Raw genomic sequence first — 22,483 nt, forward strand, 5'->3', positions numbered from 1 at the left:
TAAGTAACTAAGAAGCGAAATTAAATATCTGATGTTCTGCTGCGAATGCGAGAAAAAAATATCTGAGACATGTTGTGTCTGGTGCATCCACGATAGATAAATAAATCTCTAGGTCTAAACGTTTGGCCGCAAAACCCTAATGGGGAAAGGCTTCAACTTGTGACCTAGATATTCTGTGGTATCCAATATTTTCCTCTTTTTCTTTACAAATTATAGTAATCGTAGATAATTACATTAGGCGAGTATGTACATACTTATGAACCAAAACACCTTATATTTATAAATATAAGTGGTTCTATGATTAGTAAAATGTTAAGTGAGGTACGGTACTTACTATTTGTGTTATATATTCTTCCTTTTTTGTCGTATGACTAAGATGTTCCGGAATTATCTTAATATTAAACACTTGAATTTTTTCCCAGCACTTTTATTAATACAATCTCAGATAAATGAAAACCTCAAGGAAAGATTATGATAACTTTTACAATACATTAAAACTATTGTATAAATGTAAGTTAGCATTTTATTGACATTGTGGTCTTTAATTATTTTATTATATGCAATACAATATGATAAACGCGCACACGGTAGCGACGCGGTAAAGCAACAGGAGCGGGCATTAAACACACTCAGAAAGTAGAAATCTCACAAAATATGGACACAAACCTAACTTTAATTTTCCAGATAATAATGATTTAATAACATTACTTTCTAAATATTCTTCCACTTGACTTGAAAAGTGTTTACTATCTCTTGATTAGATATGATCAATGAAAAGACTCTTCTAACTTTGTAAGAAGAATAGTAGATATTTTTTAATGCGCACTAACTTTCGTGGTATTATTAAAGAACTGGTTTTCTTGTAATCCAATCTACTTGATTAACAAACAAAAAACGTCTTTCAAATAAGACACGCTTTGATAATTCCAAAGACAATGTCGCGTGTTAAGAGTTAGGCAATTATGTCGCAAGAACTTTGAAAGTCTAAAAATCGCAGTACAAAAGCTGAATCGCTTCCAAATCTCAACTAACCTCGATTTTGAGAGCCTGGAGAAAGACGATCCGATCTAACCTCAATTTCCCGATACAATGTAGTCGATAATCTTCACTTTTAATGACTATTTAAAATGCTGTTAGATCATAAACTGATTAACAACTTTGCTGAAAGTTAATTATTTAGAATAGTTATTGTTGCTATTTATTTTAATTGTATTTTAATAATTTAATATCGCAGTTAAAACCGCAAGAAAAAGTCGTCTTGCATTATTGTTTATTTTTACCTCGTGGAATCTCGCTTATAAGAGCAACAGGTGTACTTCTTATTGTCTGTGGCACGCGAGGTCTACACCAAGGAATTCGGTCCAGAACCGAAATTGATGGATCAGTGGTCGAACTGGTTATTTTTTTAATCCAATCTAAGGCCGAATCTTTCAAATGGGGCTTCTCTAAAATGGAACATAAAAAAACAAGCATCTGGTTGCTTTCATGCATGTGCTCCTAGATATTGAAATCATATATCATAATTATATACCTCCCTCAATACAGATTTTTATTACGTTTTATAAATTGGTTCCATCCTTAAGCGTGTTAAGTTCAATTAAAGGAGGTCACCAAACAGTATTCGCTTCTATTACGGCTTTCTGCTTCAGTAATATCATCTATCAAACTCAAAGGGATTGAATCTCTTTTGTGCTGGGAATAATACAAATTGCGCTCTTCTCAAAATACCATCTGTTGCTCTGCGATTTGATCTGTGCTACATAAGAAATTGCATCCTATCAATTACTGTATTTATCTGTTTGTTGCCTTTCCGTCGCGATTCCACGATTTTATTGTCTTTACTTCATAATTTGCAGTAACGAAAAAATCATAGACGCTTATCGACTTCCATGTAATTTAATGAGGAAAAATAGGTAACCATAACATTGTTTCAATCGAACGAAATTATAGTATCATTATATTTTTTTATTTATAATTGTTTTCCATACATAATATTTTCAAGCAATGCGAATGGATTGTATTATATATAGGGTTTTTTATAAGCAGCGGCAGCGCGCAATTTAACACATTCAGCAAGTAATAAAAATACAGAAAGACGTGTGCGATTGTTTATTTGTATTGATAAACGTTTTTAATCATATTAGAAGATAGGTTAAGCTCTTGGGTGGACTTCGTCTGACGTGGAATCGAAAAGCAGGCTCTTAAGGGTCGTTTTAATCAATATTCCAAGTCAGAAACGAAGTGGTGGAAGTTTCAAATTCTGACTGAAGTTAATATCTGGTGAAAATGAGCAATTCGGTTGTGTTTAGGCATATATACCCTTCGAGAATTCAAGGAGAAAGTCTATCATTCCTTTCAGTTCTCAATTGTCTGGCCGATGCGATAATTCAAGGCGGAAACAGACTCTTTATTGTTGTCTTAAAGTTAGACTAAGCGACGATTCAAAAATTGATAAACCTGGCAATTTTGTAGCGATAAAATCAATTAGGGTAATAAAGAATATTACATAAAAAAATTAAGTATATCTTTTTTTATGTAATATTCTTTATTTTTTAAAATAAGTTTAAATTCAAAGCTAATAAATTTATTTATTTTTATCAATCAAATATTTATGATTAATTGAAAAATTTCAAAATTAAAAATAATATAGCAATAAATAATTAAAAATAATATAATTGCACTAATAAAAAAAAGGGTGATAGTATGGAGCGCAAAGCGCGATTTTATGTGCCCAAAATAGCTGCTGGCATGTTTAGATTGTGTAGTATTAAATAAAAAAAACATCAAAAAGCACCAGCAGCTCTATATATATATTTATATGATATAAATATGTCTGTGTTTCACAAAATCTTCTCCCAAACGGTGAAGTAGCAACGTGACATTTGCACATGCCATTCTAGATTAGAGTTCAGGGCTCTTGTGTAATAAAAGAAGGGCTTCGAATCGTCATTTCTTTATTTCGACTTTTGTTTCAGAAAAATAAGTTTTTTTTTGGTTCTTGGTTTTTAGATTAGCTCCAAGTGATTGATTTTAAATTTTTTTAAATGTTATTATTAGTATTAAAAAAATATTTTACACTATAATATAGAACATTTTGTTCCTTCTTTTGTAATAAGCATACTATATAAATTAATACAATAATAAAATTACATTTTTTTGCTCCCATCTGGTCACTCTAGCTAACAAATTTTGAACATTTACCGATATTTCTTTCGGTTTAGCACCGGTTTTCATTTCGACAAAAAAACGTTTTTTTCTGCTTTCCGGTTTTCGGTCTAGTTCCTGATTCAAAATCAGAAGCAAAGCAGAAAATTCCTAATAACAGTAGAAAATCTTGGCTTACATATGAATGGAGAAAAAGGAGGAGATCAACGATCCCATCTCGAAGAATCTCGGTTTAGTTCATTGGTCAACCTGATCAAAAAGTATCAACACTTATAAAGTATCTCTACTAAGTTCGTTAGCCAGTCAGATTCACCATTGAATTTCAACATGAAAGCTTTTTCAATTTTTTTTTAATTTTTGAAAAAGCTTGAATATTTAAAAATTAAAATACTTTCACACATTTTTTTATACAGAAATTTAAATACCTTATTAGACAATTCTATGTGATTTAATAGGCGCTTGCTTTCTGGGTTGTATAAATAGCGGCAATAATTAAATTTGTAGTTTCACAGTCTTAAGCTGCAGTTGCATCGTACCATTTATAACTTTATATAAATTATATTGCTTTTGAAAAGAAAATACATAGCTAGCATTCTATTGTTCTGACTTGCCTTTTAGCCAGGCCGCTAAACGCCATTTTTTTGGAAATGCAAATGACAAAACATAATACTAATACCTTTTTAATATTTATTGAGACAGTGACGTAGCTTGAAATTTTGGGCCCTCGTGCAAAAATGAATCAAGGCAAACCCCTTTAACATGATTTTTGTTAAAATATGGAATGAAATGCTTTTTACTACATATTTGTACATATTCACATAATACAGCACTGAAGACAACATTATCTATTTACACCCGAAATTAATAAAATAATTTCTATACCCTAATTGCGTTAACACAGTCAGTTCGAGAGCATCCGCCCAAATTCATGATTTATAATTATTTTTTTTAATCTAAATATCCTTAAATCGATCAAAATGTATATTGTTTTTGCAAATTACATCACGTCGTTGTATCACCATCACAAACAATATGCATCTCAAATCCTGCTGCGATATTTATTTTATCGTTCACGCGGGATGATTGGGAGTGAAAAAATAATGTTGGCCACTTTGGGCCATGCCCGCTCCATTGAAGTAACGGTCTCGCGACCAGCTGGGCCTTCTGGTCGAAGTTGTTAGTCAGTCACGAGCCGGCTTCGTGCGTGAGTCGCACGCGTTCGTCGTTACCGCCACGATCGATATCGAAAAAAGTAGTTAAAAAGTGTACCAAACAAATTAATCGACGAAAATATCAGTGCTAATTTGTGATTCGTTTGTGTCGTGTGATCCAAATTTAGTGACATGGGCCGGCATTTGTGCATAAAATACGCTTTTTTACATTTTTGATGCATTGGTGTATTTAGACAGTTGCATATATAATAATGCAATTGCCATGTTTATATGATTAGTTTCTCTTGGAGTTAAAATAATATTTTAAGAATCAATCATATACCGATAAAATGATTAAGTATCGATTAAGCGATCTATTGTGAACCATTTTCCCCTATCAATGGTGTTACGCTTAATTGTCATCCCGATAAATCGTTATTTTTTTAATGTAACGTTTCTTAAAATCGGGTGTTTGGGAAGTAAGAAATATATGTACATATATAATACTACACATAAAAGACAGTAGCATTTTAAATTAATAAACTGGAAATACATATAATGAACGAAACTTAATTAAAATAATACGAAAAACACCGCTTTAAAATGTTTTATCAAATATTATCCATATAGCGTAGTAAAAAATTGTGTATGCTAAAGAAAACTTAATTAACAAAATAAATAAATGGAAGATAAACTGCTTAAATTAGGAATATATTAACATATTTTTTATAATACAATTTCTAATTTTATAGAAATCAACCCCTTTTATATGGGGTAATATCGAACAAAATTTATAGGGTAATATCGAATTACATTTTTTTAATAAATTAAATTATTGTTAATTAATTAAATTTAATTATTGAAAATAAAGTGTTAAATCATTATTCGCAAAGGTTGCAGCATTTGTATCACTTCCTCCTGTACCATTTTGATAGCCTTTGCAGCTCTTAACATAAATAATAATCACAGTTCATTGTTCTAGTGTACATAGTTCAAGAAAAACTCTTCAATATTATTTACTCAAAAAAATAGGCTCGCTTAATAAATAGTACTTTTTGTGCGATTTAATTTATTTGCTAACATTCATTACACCAATATTTTATTTTTACCCCATTAAGAAATAATTTACCCCTGCTTAAAATGATTAAATATGATCTTATTAAATAATATTATTATCTCTCGTCATTAATTTTTTTTTATATAAAGAATTTATTTTTGCGTGAGAATGTAAATACGTCTAAAATTAACCATATTTTTTGTCGTTATGGCAACACCGGTTGGTGCAAATGTCAAAATTAATAATCATACGTTGCGAAAATTACCAAATGTGTGCGGTTATTGTATACATTTACTCTGCGCGTACATTTGAAATGAGTTTTTGTCGATATTAAAAAGCGGCAACAATGTGTACTCTGCGTACAATCACTCATTTTCGTACTATGTATGTGAAACGTTTCGAACAACCGATCGCAATCGCTCGACCATAACACTCGTAAATATGTGCATAGACTAAAAACGTATATTTACATGTGTAAATACTAAATCTAAAGCGAAACGTTTCGGCAGATTTCAGCGGTGTAATTTACCGCTCGGTTAATCCGTTAATTTGCATTCGAAGTGTTGTAATGAAAAAATCGAAATAATGCAGTTCGATATTACCCCACCGCAGTAGGGATTTTATGATGTAAATATTTTCATTAATCAATTTTAACATTTATAACTAACGTTACCTTGTATTATTATAAGATAATACAATAGGCGTTAACATGTTTATATGCATTATTTATGAGTAATAAATTCATAATATAACTTTAATTTATAAGAAAAATGTTTATTTTAGAAATTATATCATTTATAATAGATACAAAATAGATTCACTTTCGAATTATTATTCCCCATAAAACATTTATTCGAGGAATGGAATATAGGACAGTCAATAATTTATTTATTTGAATTTTATTAATTTATTTAGCTTAATAGCTAATTTTTACTTCAAACAAATTTTAACTAAACATATATAACATAAACAGAAAATAAATAAAATATAGAGGTTTATTTTGGTATTAGTTCACCTACAATATTTTAAACACACACCATAACCATTTTTGGCACTCTTTGGAATTGTAAATACATTACCCATTGCTCGCGAGAAGACGATCCAAAAGCATGCTTGGTGATTTTTTTTCAATTTCTGCAAATGATTATTTTTCAAATCAGCGGAAAGCATGTAACCACTAAAAACCATATACACTCATAACTTTCAGGAATTGATTTATAGAACGAAACTTGTAGATCCATAAAGAAAAGCTCACCGTTTTACCATATAATCGCCATACATTTTATAAATATTTTAGTCGCGATAGTTCCATTACTTCCATATTTAAATTCATTTAACATGCAATGTAAAACGTACACTTTTACGTTTAAGGTTGCTACACAGTCTATTTAAATGGTAACTAAAAAAATATTTCTACTACTTTCAATAGAGTACCATACTTATTATCAACTTAATAAACAACGCCATTATATCTACGTGTTATTTCTGTTAACTAAATGCCACAATTTTGAAATTAATGTTTGATTTAAATTATCGAATTGCTAAAATTACTTATCGTTAGATTTTAAAAGTTCATAATACAAGACACAATACACAATCAGATTTCAAAGATCAATTCTTATAATAAAACTATTTTCTTCAAAAGCGACAAGTACATATTTTAAAACATCAACATCCACACATTTCACAAATATTTTAGTAGCGGTAGTTGCATTACTTCCTTATTAAATTATTATATACTGCAATGTCAAATGTAAATTTATTACCATCCATTTTATGGTTAAGGTTGTTACATAATCTAAGAAGAAAAAAAACTGAACGAATTCAGATACCATACGTAGTCTTGTCTTGTACGATTTTAATAGCTTAGTCGCGATAGTTGCATTACTTCCCTTTTTAAATTCGTCTAGCATGCAGTGTTAAATGTACATTTATTATCGTACATTTTAAATTTTATGGTTAATGTTGCTAAGCAATTTAAGAAAAAAAAACTGAGCAAAATCAGATAAAGTGTGTCTTTAAATAATAACTAAAAAACACTTTCACAACTTGCAATGAAGTACAATATTTATCTTCATTATATTTACGTATTATTTTTTTTTTTAATAAATCCGGCCGTTTTTCAATCAATTAACACATTGTTAAAATAACTTTCCGGATTTTATTGTCTATTTAAATTTTAAAAGTTTAAAATACACAACACTTTATTATCTATAATTCACAAAACAATATTTTTAGTGCAATTAAATTCTTAGAACAAAACTTGTCGATTCAAAATCGATCATCGCTATACATTTTACAAATATTTTAATCGCGATAGTTACACTACTTCCCTTTTGTTAATGCCAGATATTCTTTCTATTTTTGTTTATTTTTAATTTAGAGTTGTTTACACAGTCAAAAACGAAAATAAAAGCAAAGCCATAGACATTTTAATTATTATGTAATTAATATCGATGAAAACTTATTGTTAATATTTATCTTCAAATCAAACAGATTTCCATTAACCATTAATAAATTCTAGCCCATAACGGTACCAAATCGACTATTCAAGCCTCTGGGCGCCTTTCGTAGATTCCCACGCGTTTCCAAATCGCATTCGATTTTTGTTATTCCTACGTCGTTATGTAATTGTAATTCATATCGTGAAAATTCAAGAAACCTCTCAGCTAAAATCGTCCATTCCTTCCACGTATCCAGCTGTCGAGTATTTTTGCACTCACACGATGTATAATAATGCCCGGATGCTCGCAGATTTCTCGCAATTTTATTTCGGCTTTTCAGTTTCATTCTCTCTTAAATCCAAATATCCTGTCGCCTCTTGGAAACACTTCCCTTTGAGCTCAGATTTCGATCGTGTGTGGTCCATTGTGTATATGTACTAAAGTATAAAAATTTAGAGGCCCACCTTAATTACCCAGCACAGAAGGTGTTCCGTTTTTTATGGTTGTTCCCGTGCGAACGAAATGATTGTCCGTTATATTTGCCGAGTTTCCCTACCGTTATCGTCCATCTGTAAAATTCATGATTGGAAAATTGCCGTCGATAAATTTTCTGCGATCTCATTTCGTCGGCTAAAAATGCCACATTACCGATTAGGTGCGGTTTGAACGGACATATGAACGGGATTTCGTATAGGGACGTTAACCCTCTGATCGCTGGAGATTTTTAAATATGACATCATTCTCTGACGATTCTTAAAAGTATTCAAACAATTCGGCTTTAAATGGTATTATATAGATTCCACATATATGGATATGTAAACCTTTTTGAGCGCATAGGGGTCCCATTTAACCCATGACCCATAAAGAGCATCTGCTCGAAAGAGAGAGAGAGTATATTCTCACATTATGTTCCTTATCGACCGAAGCACAAATACATTAATGGACGATTATATTTTTTTAGTCATCTATAGAGAGTTCTGCGGACCGTTAACACATATAGGCTTATTTATGTGTCTAAGTAATCATTGGCAGATGCACATCAACCTTTTGAAGTTGAAGTTGCGATGCCGCTACTCTGAAACTGTTGACTAAGATGACTCGGACGTTTCTCTTACGGTTTATATAGTACGACAGTGTGTACTGTTATCGTTTTTTTATATGACCAGGTCATCTAGAATAGTCTAGTAATAATTTCAATAATAAAATTATAATAAGTATAATAAAAAATATGAATAGTACACCATTAAAATGTTAACGCTCGTTAATCATATAAAATTATATTATAAATAAACGATCGATTTGTTATTTTTTTCGTTTTTACAGACATGGCAATAATTATGGTGTTAAGACGCTTTTCAAAGTGAACACTATTTTAGTGATAGTAACGAAATTTGTTAAGCTCGAGCGGTCGTTACGCGAAAATTGCAAAACGATCTAAATTTTCCGTAACCGGTCGTCGGAATCGTAATTTGGATCATTGAGTAATGATTTTCTATTTTTTCCGTTATTATCATTATTCAAGTAGCGATGCGTCGATTCATGTATGAAAAATATATTATACAATTTGTCTTTATTTATTTATCCATTGATGCGTTTCATCAATATTTTAGTCCATTTTTTAGATTTATTCTAAACATCCAAATCCAATTATATATGCATTATAACTTTTGCACTAGATACTGAAAACATTCATAATTAGTATGTTTTATAATAGAAAAAATAACAATCGAGATAACAACCAGTGGTGTATTGAAAAAAAAAAAATCGAATTTCTAAAAGTAATGATCGATTACGTAGTTTGTTTACATATATTAGTCTAATTTTTATTTAACATTATTTTGGATATATCTGCATTTTATTTAACGTAGATACACATATCTGACGTTTAGAACCAAAAGCAGAAAAGTAACGTTTATTTACTCATATCTAAAATAATTTTTGATTATTTTTTCATAAATATTCATCATATTAAAAAAATGTGAAACAATAATTTTATATATATATATCTAAAATATAAAGTAATAAAGGTAATCGAAATAACAACCAGTGGTATCATAGGCACAATCAAACATCACAAAGTAACGATCGATTCCATAATTTATTTTTATTTGTTTGAATTTGATGAAACCTAACAAAAAGCAGAATTTTAGGCATGAGCTTTTCTGTTTTCAGTTTTAAAGAATACATATGTGTATAGATGTATATAATTCTTCAAATGCAGACTTATTTAGAGAATGTATGTATCAAACTCAGGCAAATAAAAACAAGTTATATAATTGAATGTTAATTTGAGATGTCTGATTGTATTTATGACGCCAATGGTTGTTATCTTGATTATGTTAAATAGTTTATTTTTAGATAAATGTTTTTTATTATTATATATTTCAAGATATATTCAAATCTTAAGTGCAAAATAAATCGTTTTATATTATTGTTTAATTTTTTAATATGATAAATAATTATGAAAAAATATTTTAGGCATGAGTAAATAAATGCAATTTTTCTGCTTTTTGTTGGGTTTTATTAAATAAAGACAAAGAAAAATTAGTTAAAGATGTTTGATTGTGCCTTGACGCCACTGGTTGTTATCTCGATTTATTAGTTTAATTCTTATAAAAATACATAGATGATATAACCGAAACTAAAATGCAACTAAAAATCGTTTTATATAATTTTTAAACATGAAAAATATTTTTTTAAATAATTATAGGCATAAATCAGTAAATGCGACTTTTCTAATTATGCCCTTTAAACGTAACATACGTGTTTCTATATTACTTCAAACGCAGACTTATCCAGAGAAAGCTTTTATCAAATTCAGATAGTTTTTTTATTTGTACTAATAAAAATAATCGAGAGAACAACCATTGGCGTGATAGGCAGAATTAAATATCAAAAAGTTACAATTGATTACATACTTATTACATTATTTTTATTTGTCTGAGTTTGATACAATCTATATGTAAATGGATAAGTCTGCGTTTGAAGTAATTATACACATGACTAAAATTCTTTTTCATAAATATTTATATTAAAAAATTATATAAAACAATGTTTTGTTGTATTTAAATTTCGAATATATATCGTATATATTTACCTAAAAATTTAACTAATAAAAATCGAGATAACAACCAGTGGCGTAATCAATCGATTACATAATTAATTTTTATTTGTTTGAGTTTGATACAACTTTTATATGGATAATTCTGCGTTTAAAGTTATATAGATACACAAATATAATATGTGACGTTTAAAAGCAAAAGCAGAAAAGTCACATTTACTAATGTACTATATACATATATACTTGAAAATATTTTTTATTATTTTTTTCATAAATATATTCATGATATCAAAATAATAATAAAAAACATTAATCTAAAATTTAAACTAATAAACATAGTCGAAATAACAACCAGTGGCGTCATAGTCACGATCGAGCATCATAATTTTTTTTTATTTTTTTTTATTTGTTTGATGCAACCTCTCTCTGGATAAGTCTGAATTTGAAGTTGCATAGATACATATATTTAATGCTTAGAAATAAAAGCAGAAAACTCACATTTTCTTACTCATGCCTAAAAATATTGTTTATTATTTTTTTAGATATTTTTTAAAAAACTCATAAAAAATATTCTAATACGATTTTTATTGTATTTTAGTTTTGAGCATAATTTTTTATATTGTCTATAAATAAAAGCAATAAAATCTATATTCAAAATTTAATCGAGATAACAACCAGTAGCGTCATATGCACAACAAAACTAAACACAGCTTTTTAGAACAATAATTTTTGTATGTTTTAGTTTGATTAAACTTTTGCATTTGAAATATTGTATAACTTTGATTAAAAGTAATAATAAATATAAGTTTGTTCTAATTTAAAAGACATTTAAATTACATATTAATAAGTAATTTTTTAATCGGTTTTAGACACACTAAATATATAACTACTATATATTTTTCCAGATTCTCTTACATTGACAATTTTTACAGATAAATTATAATTAATCATTAATTAAAAAAATTAAAAATGCATAAAATATAAAATCAAAGTTGATAACAGATTTTAGTAGTGTTCGTTCGTTTTAAAATATAAATTATTCTATATTTTAAAACTTTGATTTTGCAATATAGATTGTTCTAAATATATATTCTTATGTCTATATCGATTCTTATTAAACTATTGCTAACTCAATGAATATTATATACTTTAAATCAAACTAGTCGATCAAAGCGACAAGTTCGTTATTTTAACATATCATCACAAATATTTTAGTCGCGGTAGTTGCATTACTTCCTAATTAAATTCGTATTATCGTACATTGTTGGATGTGCATTTTATTCTTAACCATTGGCAATTTTATCGTTATGTTCTTTATTTTAACGTACTTTAAATTATTTCCTAAGAAATGTACATAATATTAATTTAATCAACTCATTTTATTAGATTTCCATGTACATATTACCATAAAAGCGTATATATATATATATATATATATATATATATATATAAAGTACATGTGATACTATTTCTACTAAAATATATATGTTTTTACCTCAAGTTAAAATTATATAATTTCAAACTACGTCGTATTAAAATATGTATTATTAATTTGTAAGTAACCTAACGGCGTATCAGTAGAGATTTACTATTATTATATGCATAAATAATTTGTTAATTAAAATTATTTAATATTATAAAAGCTATCAGTGGGGACAGCTGACAAGCTATACAAAACTAGTTATAGAGAATCTTGAAATGAGCATTACTCTTGAATTTTTAGTATTTTTTTTAAAAGGAAAGTAAGTATATTGTGCTATCCTTTACATTATATCTGTCTGAATGGTTAGATAAAAGTTGTAATATGTTCTTCAAAGTTAATATTTATATTTACTTGTACAATATTTTTGTATGTGTACCTTTATAAAACCCACATGCTACTATATAGCATTTACATGCTAAAATCCTCAACAGCGTTACTAAGATAACATCTGCCTTTTCAAAATATTTATACGTGACCACAGCCAGTTGTCATTACAATCCTTTTTATGAGCATGATAATCATCTGTGAGATACCAAAATAGCATTTGCCTTTGTCCTTTTTTTACACCCAATCGTACGCTGATAATAAAAAAATGATGCACAAATGCCGACACACCTGATTGAGTCATCTCCAACGCCCAATTTAGATATTTTTTGTGTATTTTAGTAATGGGCGTGTGCTGTGAAGTGAAGTGAAGTGACTAGTGTGCATCGAATCAATGGGTGGTGAACATGGTACCATAAAATGATAGCATCATGCCTAACTGGCGACAAAACCTACTGTCCGCCGGCGAAAGTCTTTCGCTGACGCGAGACAAGAAGAAGAAGCAGCCGACGATCTACCAAAGCAGCAGTCTCTCCAGACTCAACAACATAGATGAGATCGCCGACATTCTGCAGGATCCCGTCTACAAATCGAAAAAGTCTTCGAAATGCATAGAAAGCGCCACAGAGACTGTCTGCTCTTTCCAGTACGAGTCGTACAAGAAGAAGTACTTCTTAGAATCTGAAACGTCTCAAGACTTCTCCTCGTTTTTGACCGATTCGTCCAGCTTCGCAGATTACGAAGATAGGAGAGGCTCTCTATCGAATTTGCAAGACTTGATCTTTGAAGAGCTGCCTCCGAGTTCAAAGAAAGAACCTTTGAAATTCGATAGGATACCGTTCATCAACAGCGTGTTTTACGTTACTACAAAATCTGAGTATGAAGCTGGACTTGGAATACCTTCTTCAGATGTGTACTTTGTTGATTCAATGGCATATGATCAAGATAAATCAGAATGTTTATCGACGTCCTCTTGCGATAGCTTCGAAAGGTGTCAGTTTGATGGTAAAGAGTACGAACCCTTCTCTGATACTTGTTGCTGTGAAGCAAACGGCGAAGGAGGATGCACTAGGAGTCCTAAGCTTTTGGACAGTCCAGATTTTTGCACTTCGCCTGTTAGGAACAGCTTTTTTGATGGCGAAGAAGATAGATTGTCGAACAAGAGCGACATGGATGGTTTGGATTTTGCTTTGTTTGAGCCAGCTGCTCAGACAGACGGTTCCAGGGAGTGCTGCAAGAACGGATGCGATTCTCCTGAAAAGGAAGGCAACGTGCTGACCGGTACCTTCTATATGCTGACGGCGGAAGCGAATTCCAACGGTAAGGTTTTACGAGTTAACCCAAGTCATAAAACGCTGAAAGCGAATGCAAACATGAATCATATACGATTAATTTATTAGTGCAGTACTTGTAACATACTTCAATATATAGAGGGGGTCAATCCACTTGACCTTTCTAAAACATTTTATAAGCTGATTTATGGCTCTGAACAATCGACAGTTTTTTTATGTTCTAAACGTTATCAGTAACTATTGCATATAGTCTTCCAATTTGTAGTCAATTAATCACCGATACTGGAAATATCTAACCAAATGATGTATCAATATAATGTATTCATAATAATTAATAAACTAATTAAAAATACATATGAACTTCTAAAAATATTGTTGTATTTTATGAAATCTGGAGACGTTACGGATAGTTGAAAATCTGTAGTAAAATTTTAAAACTTCCATTATGTCAAGTTTGGTTTGGTTAATTTGTTTAGGTGATGTTTGGGTTTCAACAGCAAATGTAAATTTCACAAATGTTGCAGTAAATGTGTATTTTTCAGTGATCTTAAATTTTCACTAGTACAACAATAATTTCACTACCTAGTTCAGTTAAAATGTATCAAACAATTGCATTAGAATTTCACTGCTCAATATCAGTGAAACTGTATTTATTTACTTTTTAATATTAGCGAAGCATGTACGGATGATGTGTCGTCCGTGCAACAGGTGATGTGTCCTTCTACAAGTGGCGTTTACAACTGCTCACTACTTACGTCGTTTTTTTTTACATTTTTCACACCTGTCAATAAAACCTGTTTAGAGCGGTATATAATTTCACTTACGCCTGTCAGATAAATTATATTTTCACTAGTAGAAATATATTTCTAGCAAAAAATGTATTTTAATATGATTTCACTGAAATGCCAGTGAAAATATATTTTAACTGGTAACGCATATACACTGTAACATACATACTGAAGAGTTCAGTAAAATCCAACTAGTAATACTATATTTTTATGTATGTATAATACTATATTTTATGTATGTAGGAAAAAACGTTCATTTTAACGATTATATAATTAGTAACCCTTTGAGCGGTATCGCCGTACATGTACGGCGGTCGATTTTTCACTGTTTTGAAGTACCCCAGATAGTTATATATTTATATATGTAACTGAAAAAATAATAAATAAAAAACATTATATTTATATAATATTTTTTTATAAATTAAAGAGTACGTAAATGAACATAACAAAAAAATGTTATATTAATTTTATAATAAATATTGAGAGCCTCTGAATTTATATAAAAAAATTCACAGAAGCCGAAAAATATGTAAAATAAATTAACGAAATTTAATATTAGAGAATTGCTAAAATACATTATTAAAACATACTAATACAAAAAAGTAGTAAAATCAATCAAAGCAATTAAACGTTGAGAAACACTGATTTTTTCCTATAATTTACTATAAATGCATTATAAATAAATAACAAATATAATTATGGAAAAATACGTAAAATTAACTCACTCCCATGAATTTAAATCAACTCACAAATCAAAGGGTTAAATTAAATATATTTAATAAATATTAAATTTATTCTTTTAATAATTATTAAAATAATTTAATAAATCTGAATAATAATTTTTGAGTGAATCGCAAAAAATATTGTGTCTTGATGCATTTAAAAAAAATTAGGAACATTTTCTCTCTCATAATCTTGCGCTTTGCACTCACAAATTTGCACTAATAGCGTCGTACCGATTCTAATCTTGCAGTAGCTTTTTAGCGTTATGAGTCCCATTCATATTCTTAATATTATTATTATTATTTTTATATTGAACTAAAATGTTCTTATTAAACGGAAAGTTGTCTCAATTTCTATTAATGTCACTTTGAAGTATCAATATTCATGACCCCTCAATAATTATAAATTACCGTGAAAGTTATTCTTTGAAACAAGTTATGTGTAATCTTGATCACGCATCAAAAAAAACTTGAAACTAAAGCAGCTATATGATTGAGACCATCACATGACAGTTATGCGTTAATTAAATAAGTAAAAATAATAAATTTTCAACTCGAACATAAATTTCACGCACAAACGGCAAAATTTCTACAAAATCATACGTTTCATATCTTACATTTCAACAAATCGTTCCTCGCTTCACTAACTTCAGTACGACCCATTGTATTTTACTCTCGCACCAAATCGAACTACCGACTCTATTATATATACATATATATAGGATGCATAAGAAACGTTTCCCAGATGTTGCTGATTAAATTCCCTAGATGGCAAACGTGACTTCCTTCTGTCACTGATTCAAACGGTCACGTTTTCCAATTTTATCATTCTTCTTCGTACGCTGAATTTCAATTCCATCCTTTCTATGATCGGTTAACTGTAAACTTTTTGACCATATTGCTGCTTAGATCTCAGTTCAAGGCCCTCAGAAGCAGTTTGGTGATTGTTGTGTAAATATTGATGCTCGACACCCTACCGAAGTGTAGTAGTCAAACGAGATTTTTCTCGCCCCGTTCTGTTTACTCTCAATTTTGTTTATATATTACTGTTCTTTTCGGTGCTTTATATTTATATTAATGATTGTTTATTAATAATGATAAATAACGGCCAATATACAACATACGTTAGTGATACCCAATCAGCGAGAACGGATATTGCAATTATCGAATTATTAGGTGAACTGACCGTTATTTTAAGCTAACTGTATTTTTTACCTGTGTGCTGATTTTTTTTTAAATGTGTCATGGCGTGGCTTAACTTTGACAGTGATTATACCCACCTTAATATTCCAAAACAGTAATTATCTCAAAACGGATATTTGTTAAATTCGCCCTTAATATTCTTAACTAAAGAATGTTGCAACAACTTGTTCATATTTGACTTTTGCCTCTTAACCGTTCAAGATAATGTGCAATATTATGTCGGCAGCAATTATAAATCTTATCTTAATTTTAACATGGCAGTTAATCATAAGTACCTAAGTGGTATTACCATTATTACACAACCGGTATGGTTAGCGAGTGAAATTTTGTAACCACTATCGCATGTACTTTTCTCCACCGTAAATTGTAATACTGCGAACGTTTTATCATATCGCAAACATTGTAATTACTGAGCTAATTAGAATAAGTTTAATTCTGGGTGGAAAGTAACGCGATACGTGCAAGTGTGTTTGAAATAGAAATTTTGAAATTATTCATATTTATCAGACGACGCTAAAAGTATTTTCAGTACAACGCTCTGTGACCGGTTCCCAGGGAAAGTAGCGTAACAGTACAAGTCAGATGCCGTCGACCGTTCATTCAGAAGTTTACTGTGTCGTCTTATCGACAGCTTTTTCCTGAAAAGAAAATCAATGATAAGAAGTTGAATAAAAATACAAATTTTATTTTATGGCTTACCATTATTTTTATAGAGAACTGTTACGATTTCTTTTAAACCCACATTATGTCATCATTCAAACAAAACGCATAAATCAAAGCCGATAAGTATATCGATGACGATGATTAATGTATTATGACTAAAAAAACTTAAAATTATTCAATAAGTTGTGAAACCTAAGAGTCAATCATCTCTTATGGAAAAATAATAAAAATATCATAAATCAAAATGCTCTATGATATAATCATCATGAATGATGAATTATGTGCTAAAATCAAAATTATTTAATAGTTCACATTAAATTTTATTATTTAAGGTCCGACTGCGCAAAAAAACTGTAATAATCTTTATTATGTAGCTAAAAATATTGAATCACTAATCATTTTTTTGTGCAACTTTCTATGATGATTTTCTAGAACAAAATTTGTCGATCAAAAGCGACAAGTTCGCCTTTCAATTTTTGATGAAAATCAAAGATGAATTCCTAAAACGAAACATCATCATCATATTTCACAAATATTTTTAGTCGCTGTAGTTGCATTACTTCCTTATTAAATTAGTATATTTTACATTGCTGGATATGTATTTTATTGTTATCCATTGTCAATTTTATGCTTATAGTTGTTTCACAATCGAAAAAAATAAATGTCCCTTTTTAATTAAATAATACATATTTTTATTTGCCGTAGTTACATTATTTTTTTTTATAAATTCTTTAATGTTTTTAATGAATTTTATTATTGTCTATTGATTAAGGTTGTTACAGAATCAAATAATAAAAAAATAAACTGAACCGAATCGGATAGAAATAGTGTCCCTTTTACATATTATCTAAAAAAAACTTAATTTGTATCAAATTAATAAATCTAGAATTTAAAAAAACAACGTTATTATATCTACCTATAAATTCAGTTAGTTAAATGTGGCCGTTTTTCAATTAATGTTGAATTTAAATTATACAATTATTGAAAAAACATAACTCGTTAATGATTTTTATTGTAATTATAATAACAAATATCAAATATATGTTCCTAGAACGAAACTTTTTGATTCAAAAGCAAAAAAATATCACATTATCACCATACATTTCACAAATATTTTAGTCGCGGTAGTTGCATTACTTCCTTTGTAAAATTCTTATATCCTGCATTGTTCGATATGCATTTTATTGTCATCCATTGTCAATTTAGTAGTCATTGTTGTCACATAATCAAAGAAGAAAAATAAACTGAATAAACTACATTTTTTGGAATTTTTACAGTAAGAAAAGTGATCCAAGTTCAATTTATTCTGACAGAATCTGGTTATTTTTTATATGCTTATTTATAATTATTAAAATTACAATATCATAAAAATTTGTTAGTATAATTAGTCAGACATTAAATAATCGATATGCTAATATATATGAGATTGTAGAAAAAAAGTGATCCAAGTTCAGATTAATCTGATTTTAATCTGGTTATCCTCAAATGCTAATAGCTAATCAAATTAAAATATAATAAAAGTATATTAGTGGAATAAGTAAATTTTCAATAAACATTAAAGATGTACTATAAATTTTTGATACGTAAAAACGAACAAAATTCAATTTTTTATCACATAATTTGTTTATTTTTAAAGTCTTATAAGTTATAACAAAATTACAATAATATATAAAAATATTAGTAGAATACGGTACTTATTAATCAATAATTAAATATAATAGATAGTCGTAAAATGCGGTCTTTATATTTTATAAAATAGAAACTTACTTTCAAGTTTACCGTCGCAACTGAAAATGTTATAGCATTTTCTTTTACTTTGATAAAGTTACCAGAAAACTACTCTTCGTTAAATTTTTGAAATATATCAAAGGAACTTATTGCTCTATTTTTTAAAATTTATAAAAAGACATATTTATTGATTTTGTATACGTTGTTTTATTTTTCATGTCGACGAAGTTTCGACAAAAAATTCTTTAAGCATCATCTGGTGTAAATTTTTAAGTATCACTTTTTTGTCTACGATATTTTTAATTCTGAATATTGGTTATATATTTATATTGAAGCTTGAATTTATTCATATACATTTGTGAGATACGATTTTAATATCGTAGTAAAATGCAAAAATATTTATGCGCGTAATTTAAACAAATGTACAAAAAAAACCTGCCAGATGATGCTATAAGATATTTTTGGCGAAATGTCGTATACACGAACTAAAAAAACAAGGTAAAAAAAAATCCTTAGAAAAAATTTGAGAAAACATAAATTTCAATAATAATTTGCGTCTAGAAAAACATGCTATTTTTTTGTATTTATACATATTTTTTCATAAGGACTCTTTTCCAAAACTAAAACTAAATAATTTTTTTCCAATGTTAGTGAAATAAAGAATTTAAAAAAAATTTACATGCTTTTTGATAGCAAAATAATATATTTTATTAGAAATAGCTAACGATTTTTTTATGTAGAGTGCTTTTTTTAATAAAATAATATTCAATATAAAATATCATATTTCATCTAATTATCAAACAAATCCATGAATCATTAGAATTATTTTTGTTAATAATAAAATACGTACAAACCTACAGAGCCAAATAATAAAACACATTTATAGCAAAAACATGTTACGAGAACAAGAACATTAGCACATTCCTTTCGTAAATTATATATTTTTACTCACCGAATCGTGCAATAATACATAATTTATTTTTTCTATACAACATATTAGGAGCTTAAAACTATAACTGACATTTCTTGTCATTGCCAGAAACAGTTTTTATGTTTATACAATTTATTATTCAATGTAATAATTTTACAGTAATTTTGTTATAGCCTTAATTTAATAAAATTGAAGCTAACACTTAATTTAAGCATTTGTTGTTTACTCTTCTTTATATTTAATACTTTCATCTTTTAATATTCCGTCGTAGCTTGCCCCTGGGTAGTTCAATCAGTCATAATGATCCAGACCACCAGACTTTTTATCTATATAATTAATTATAATTCATTACGTGCATTAAATTTGTAATCAACAGATAAAAATTTGTAGCTGAACTGGTTTTTAATAATAGCGCATTTTTGATAAATACAAATTCGAGTCTGCTGCCGTGGTTCGAACCCACGGGTTCTGTGTTACTAGTCTAGACCTTACGGACTACGCTATTCCGACCTCCACTATATTACCATTAATCTAAAACTCATCCAAATATTAACTCTTTTCGTCTATTATGTGCCAAGGATTACTACATTCATTTCTAGATTCTCATCGTAAGCGACGGTTTGCGATCGCTGATTTCGACCGCTCGGGTCGAAGGTCTGCTAGTACACATACACAAATACCACGCAAGATGTCAATAAAGCGAATAGAAAGAGCCACTTTTATACTAGCAGCTGATGAAGTCGAGTGCACTAGTATAATTATCTCAATTGAGTGACAAAACGAGACTTTCGCTAATCAACGACCCCAGCCGTCACGCCATAAACTAATAAAACAAACTACGTGTACGCATCGAATTACGCAATTAAACGCACGCATAGGGTCGTTAAAGGATCGCCAGATGCAATTTTATACCATTTGAAGGACTGTCATTTATTCGAGGACGACAATAAAATTAAATGGTTCAACTTTGATGAAAAGCACAATCAATTTACACGAAAAATACCTTTAGTATTCACAACGCCAAAGATGCTCTAATTCGTTATGCGGAGCGCGAATCACTTTAACAATTTATTATTGATTCACGTTCTGCACAATATGCTAGTTTGTAACATCTTCGAATATCTCTATTGTTTGCAATTGAAAAGAAGCGAAATACTTATTTTTATTGGAGAGGATTACTAGAACGGATTGTATCTATTAATATATTTGTGATTTAGTATTTTTTCTATGAGCTTTAAAATACAATCCATTGCATTCTCGATGAAAAGTATATTAAATTCAGGCCTTTTCAAGTGCTAGTGGTGTCGCTAGTGGTGTTGCTTGGCGATTTTCAACTGCGGGTTGTAATGTGCCCTATAAAGTCGCGATTGCGTCCCTTATTATTGCCTGTTGCGGTCAGGGCGTCCGAGCTCATAAACGCCATTTTACGTATTTATAAATATAATTTTTGAATTATGAGTGTATTTTAAATATTAATAGTTTATGTATGTATGTATACGAAATGTTAAATAAAAATTTGTTGTATAAAAGTCATCATGTAAGGTGGCAATTACACATAGATTAGTCCACTGCAGTAGTAGTTTATTGAATTATTATATGTTAGTTACATTTTGTTATACTGAATGAAGGAGATCGGCGGATGAAGCGACACCGGTCGTCGTCTTCCCGTCAGTATTACCAGAGTGCCAAATAAATCGGCACCCCACAGTATTAATGGAATAAATAAATACAATTGATACATTGGGATTTTTTTGTTAAGGAAGCGCTAATCTAGCTATTCAATTTTATGACTTATGTATTGTCGAGGTGAAAACAATGCGGTTTAAATGTGCCAATCAGGATCTTAGTGTTGCACAGTTTTGCACTTTTCTTTTATCCATACTACGCAGCAGCATCGAGCTACTAATTTTGAGGAATATCATGACGCATTTGGTACACCTGTCAAGTCATAATGCTCAAATTGGTAATAAATAAATAAAAATTAAATATGAGCAAGAATTTATGACAAACACCAGTTAGGATAATATTATATAATAGTTACACTGTAAAATATTTTTGCCACAAAGATTAAATAAATCAGTATATGTACATGTGAAATTAGCAATAATTATAATTTTTCGGATATCATCGATCTTATCTTTAATATATTTCGCAAAATATATTTTTTTCAATACTTCTGCATGGTCCAAATACATGTTTTTAATTGCATTTACAAGATTAATACGCAAAAAATGAAATTAAACTACTTGCTTGATTTGTATGGCATATGTGTTTTGCCAATTATACACAGATTGGGCCGCTGCAGTAGTATTTTATTGAATGCTTATAATAGTTACATGGTTATTGAAAATGATATGATGATGCTCCTTCAATGAATCTGCTGTCAGTGTTGCTAGATATCTGCATAGCTTTTGGCCAAATAAATCGACCCCCACACTACCCCCCGCCACTTTTATTTTAAAGAAATTTAT

The 22,483-nt window shown here is 29.2% G+C and overlaps 1 protein-coding gene across 8 annotated transcripts in view; it reads left to right on the top strand.

Annotated features, from left to right (window-relative positions):
* Positions 1-22,483, top strand: part of raskol (Ras GTPase-activating protein raskol) — a 196,343-nt gene that overhangs the window by 60,159 nt on the left and 113,701 nt on the right. For 2 of the 8 annotated variants that reach the window (XM_088198377.1, XM_088198378.1), the window contains exons 1-2: positions 4,296-4,417; positions 13,028-14,005. The exons of 4 other annotated variants lie outside the window; for them this stretch is intronic. In XM_088198377.1, the coding sequence (XP_088054503.1) occupies positions 13,117-14,005 (889 nt within the window). In that variant the 5' untranslated portion in view covers positions 4,296-4,417; positions 13,028-13,116. Of the gene's footprint in view, positions 1-4,295; positions 4,418-13,027; positions 14,006-22,483 lie in introns of those variants that run through there. 2 more of the 8 variants (XM_088198373.1, XM_088198376.1) reach the window with 2 other exon arrangements.

Source organism: Plectrocnemia conspersa, unplaced genomic scaffold (genome assembly GCF_051122295.1).
Source record: "Plectrocnemia conspersa isolate PC_06_02 unplaced genomic scaffold, ASM5112229v1 ptg000011l, whole genome shotgun sequence".
Lineage (NCBI taxonomy): Eukaryota > Metazoa > Arthropoda > Insecta > Trichoptera > Polycentropodidae > Plectrocnemia > Plectrocnemia conspersa.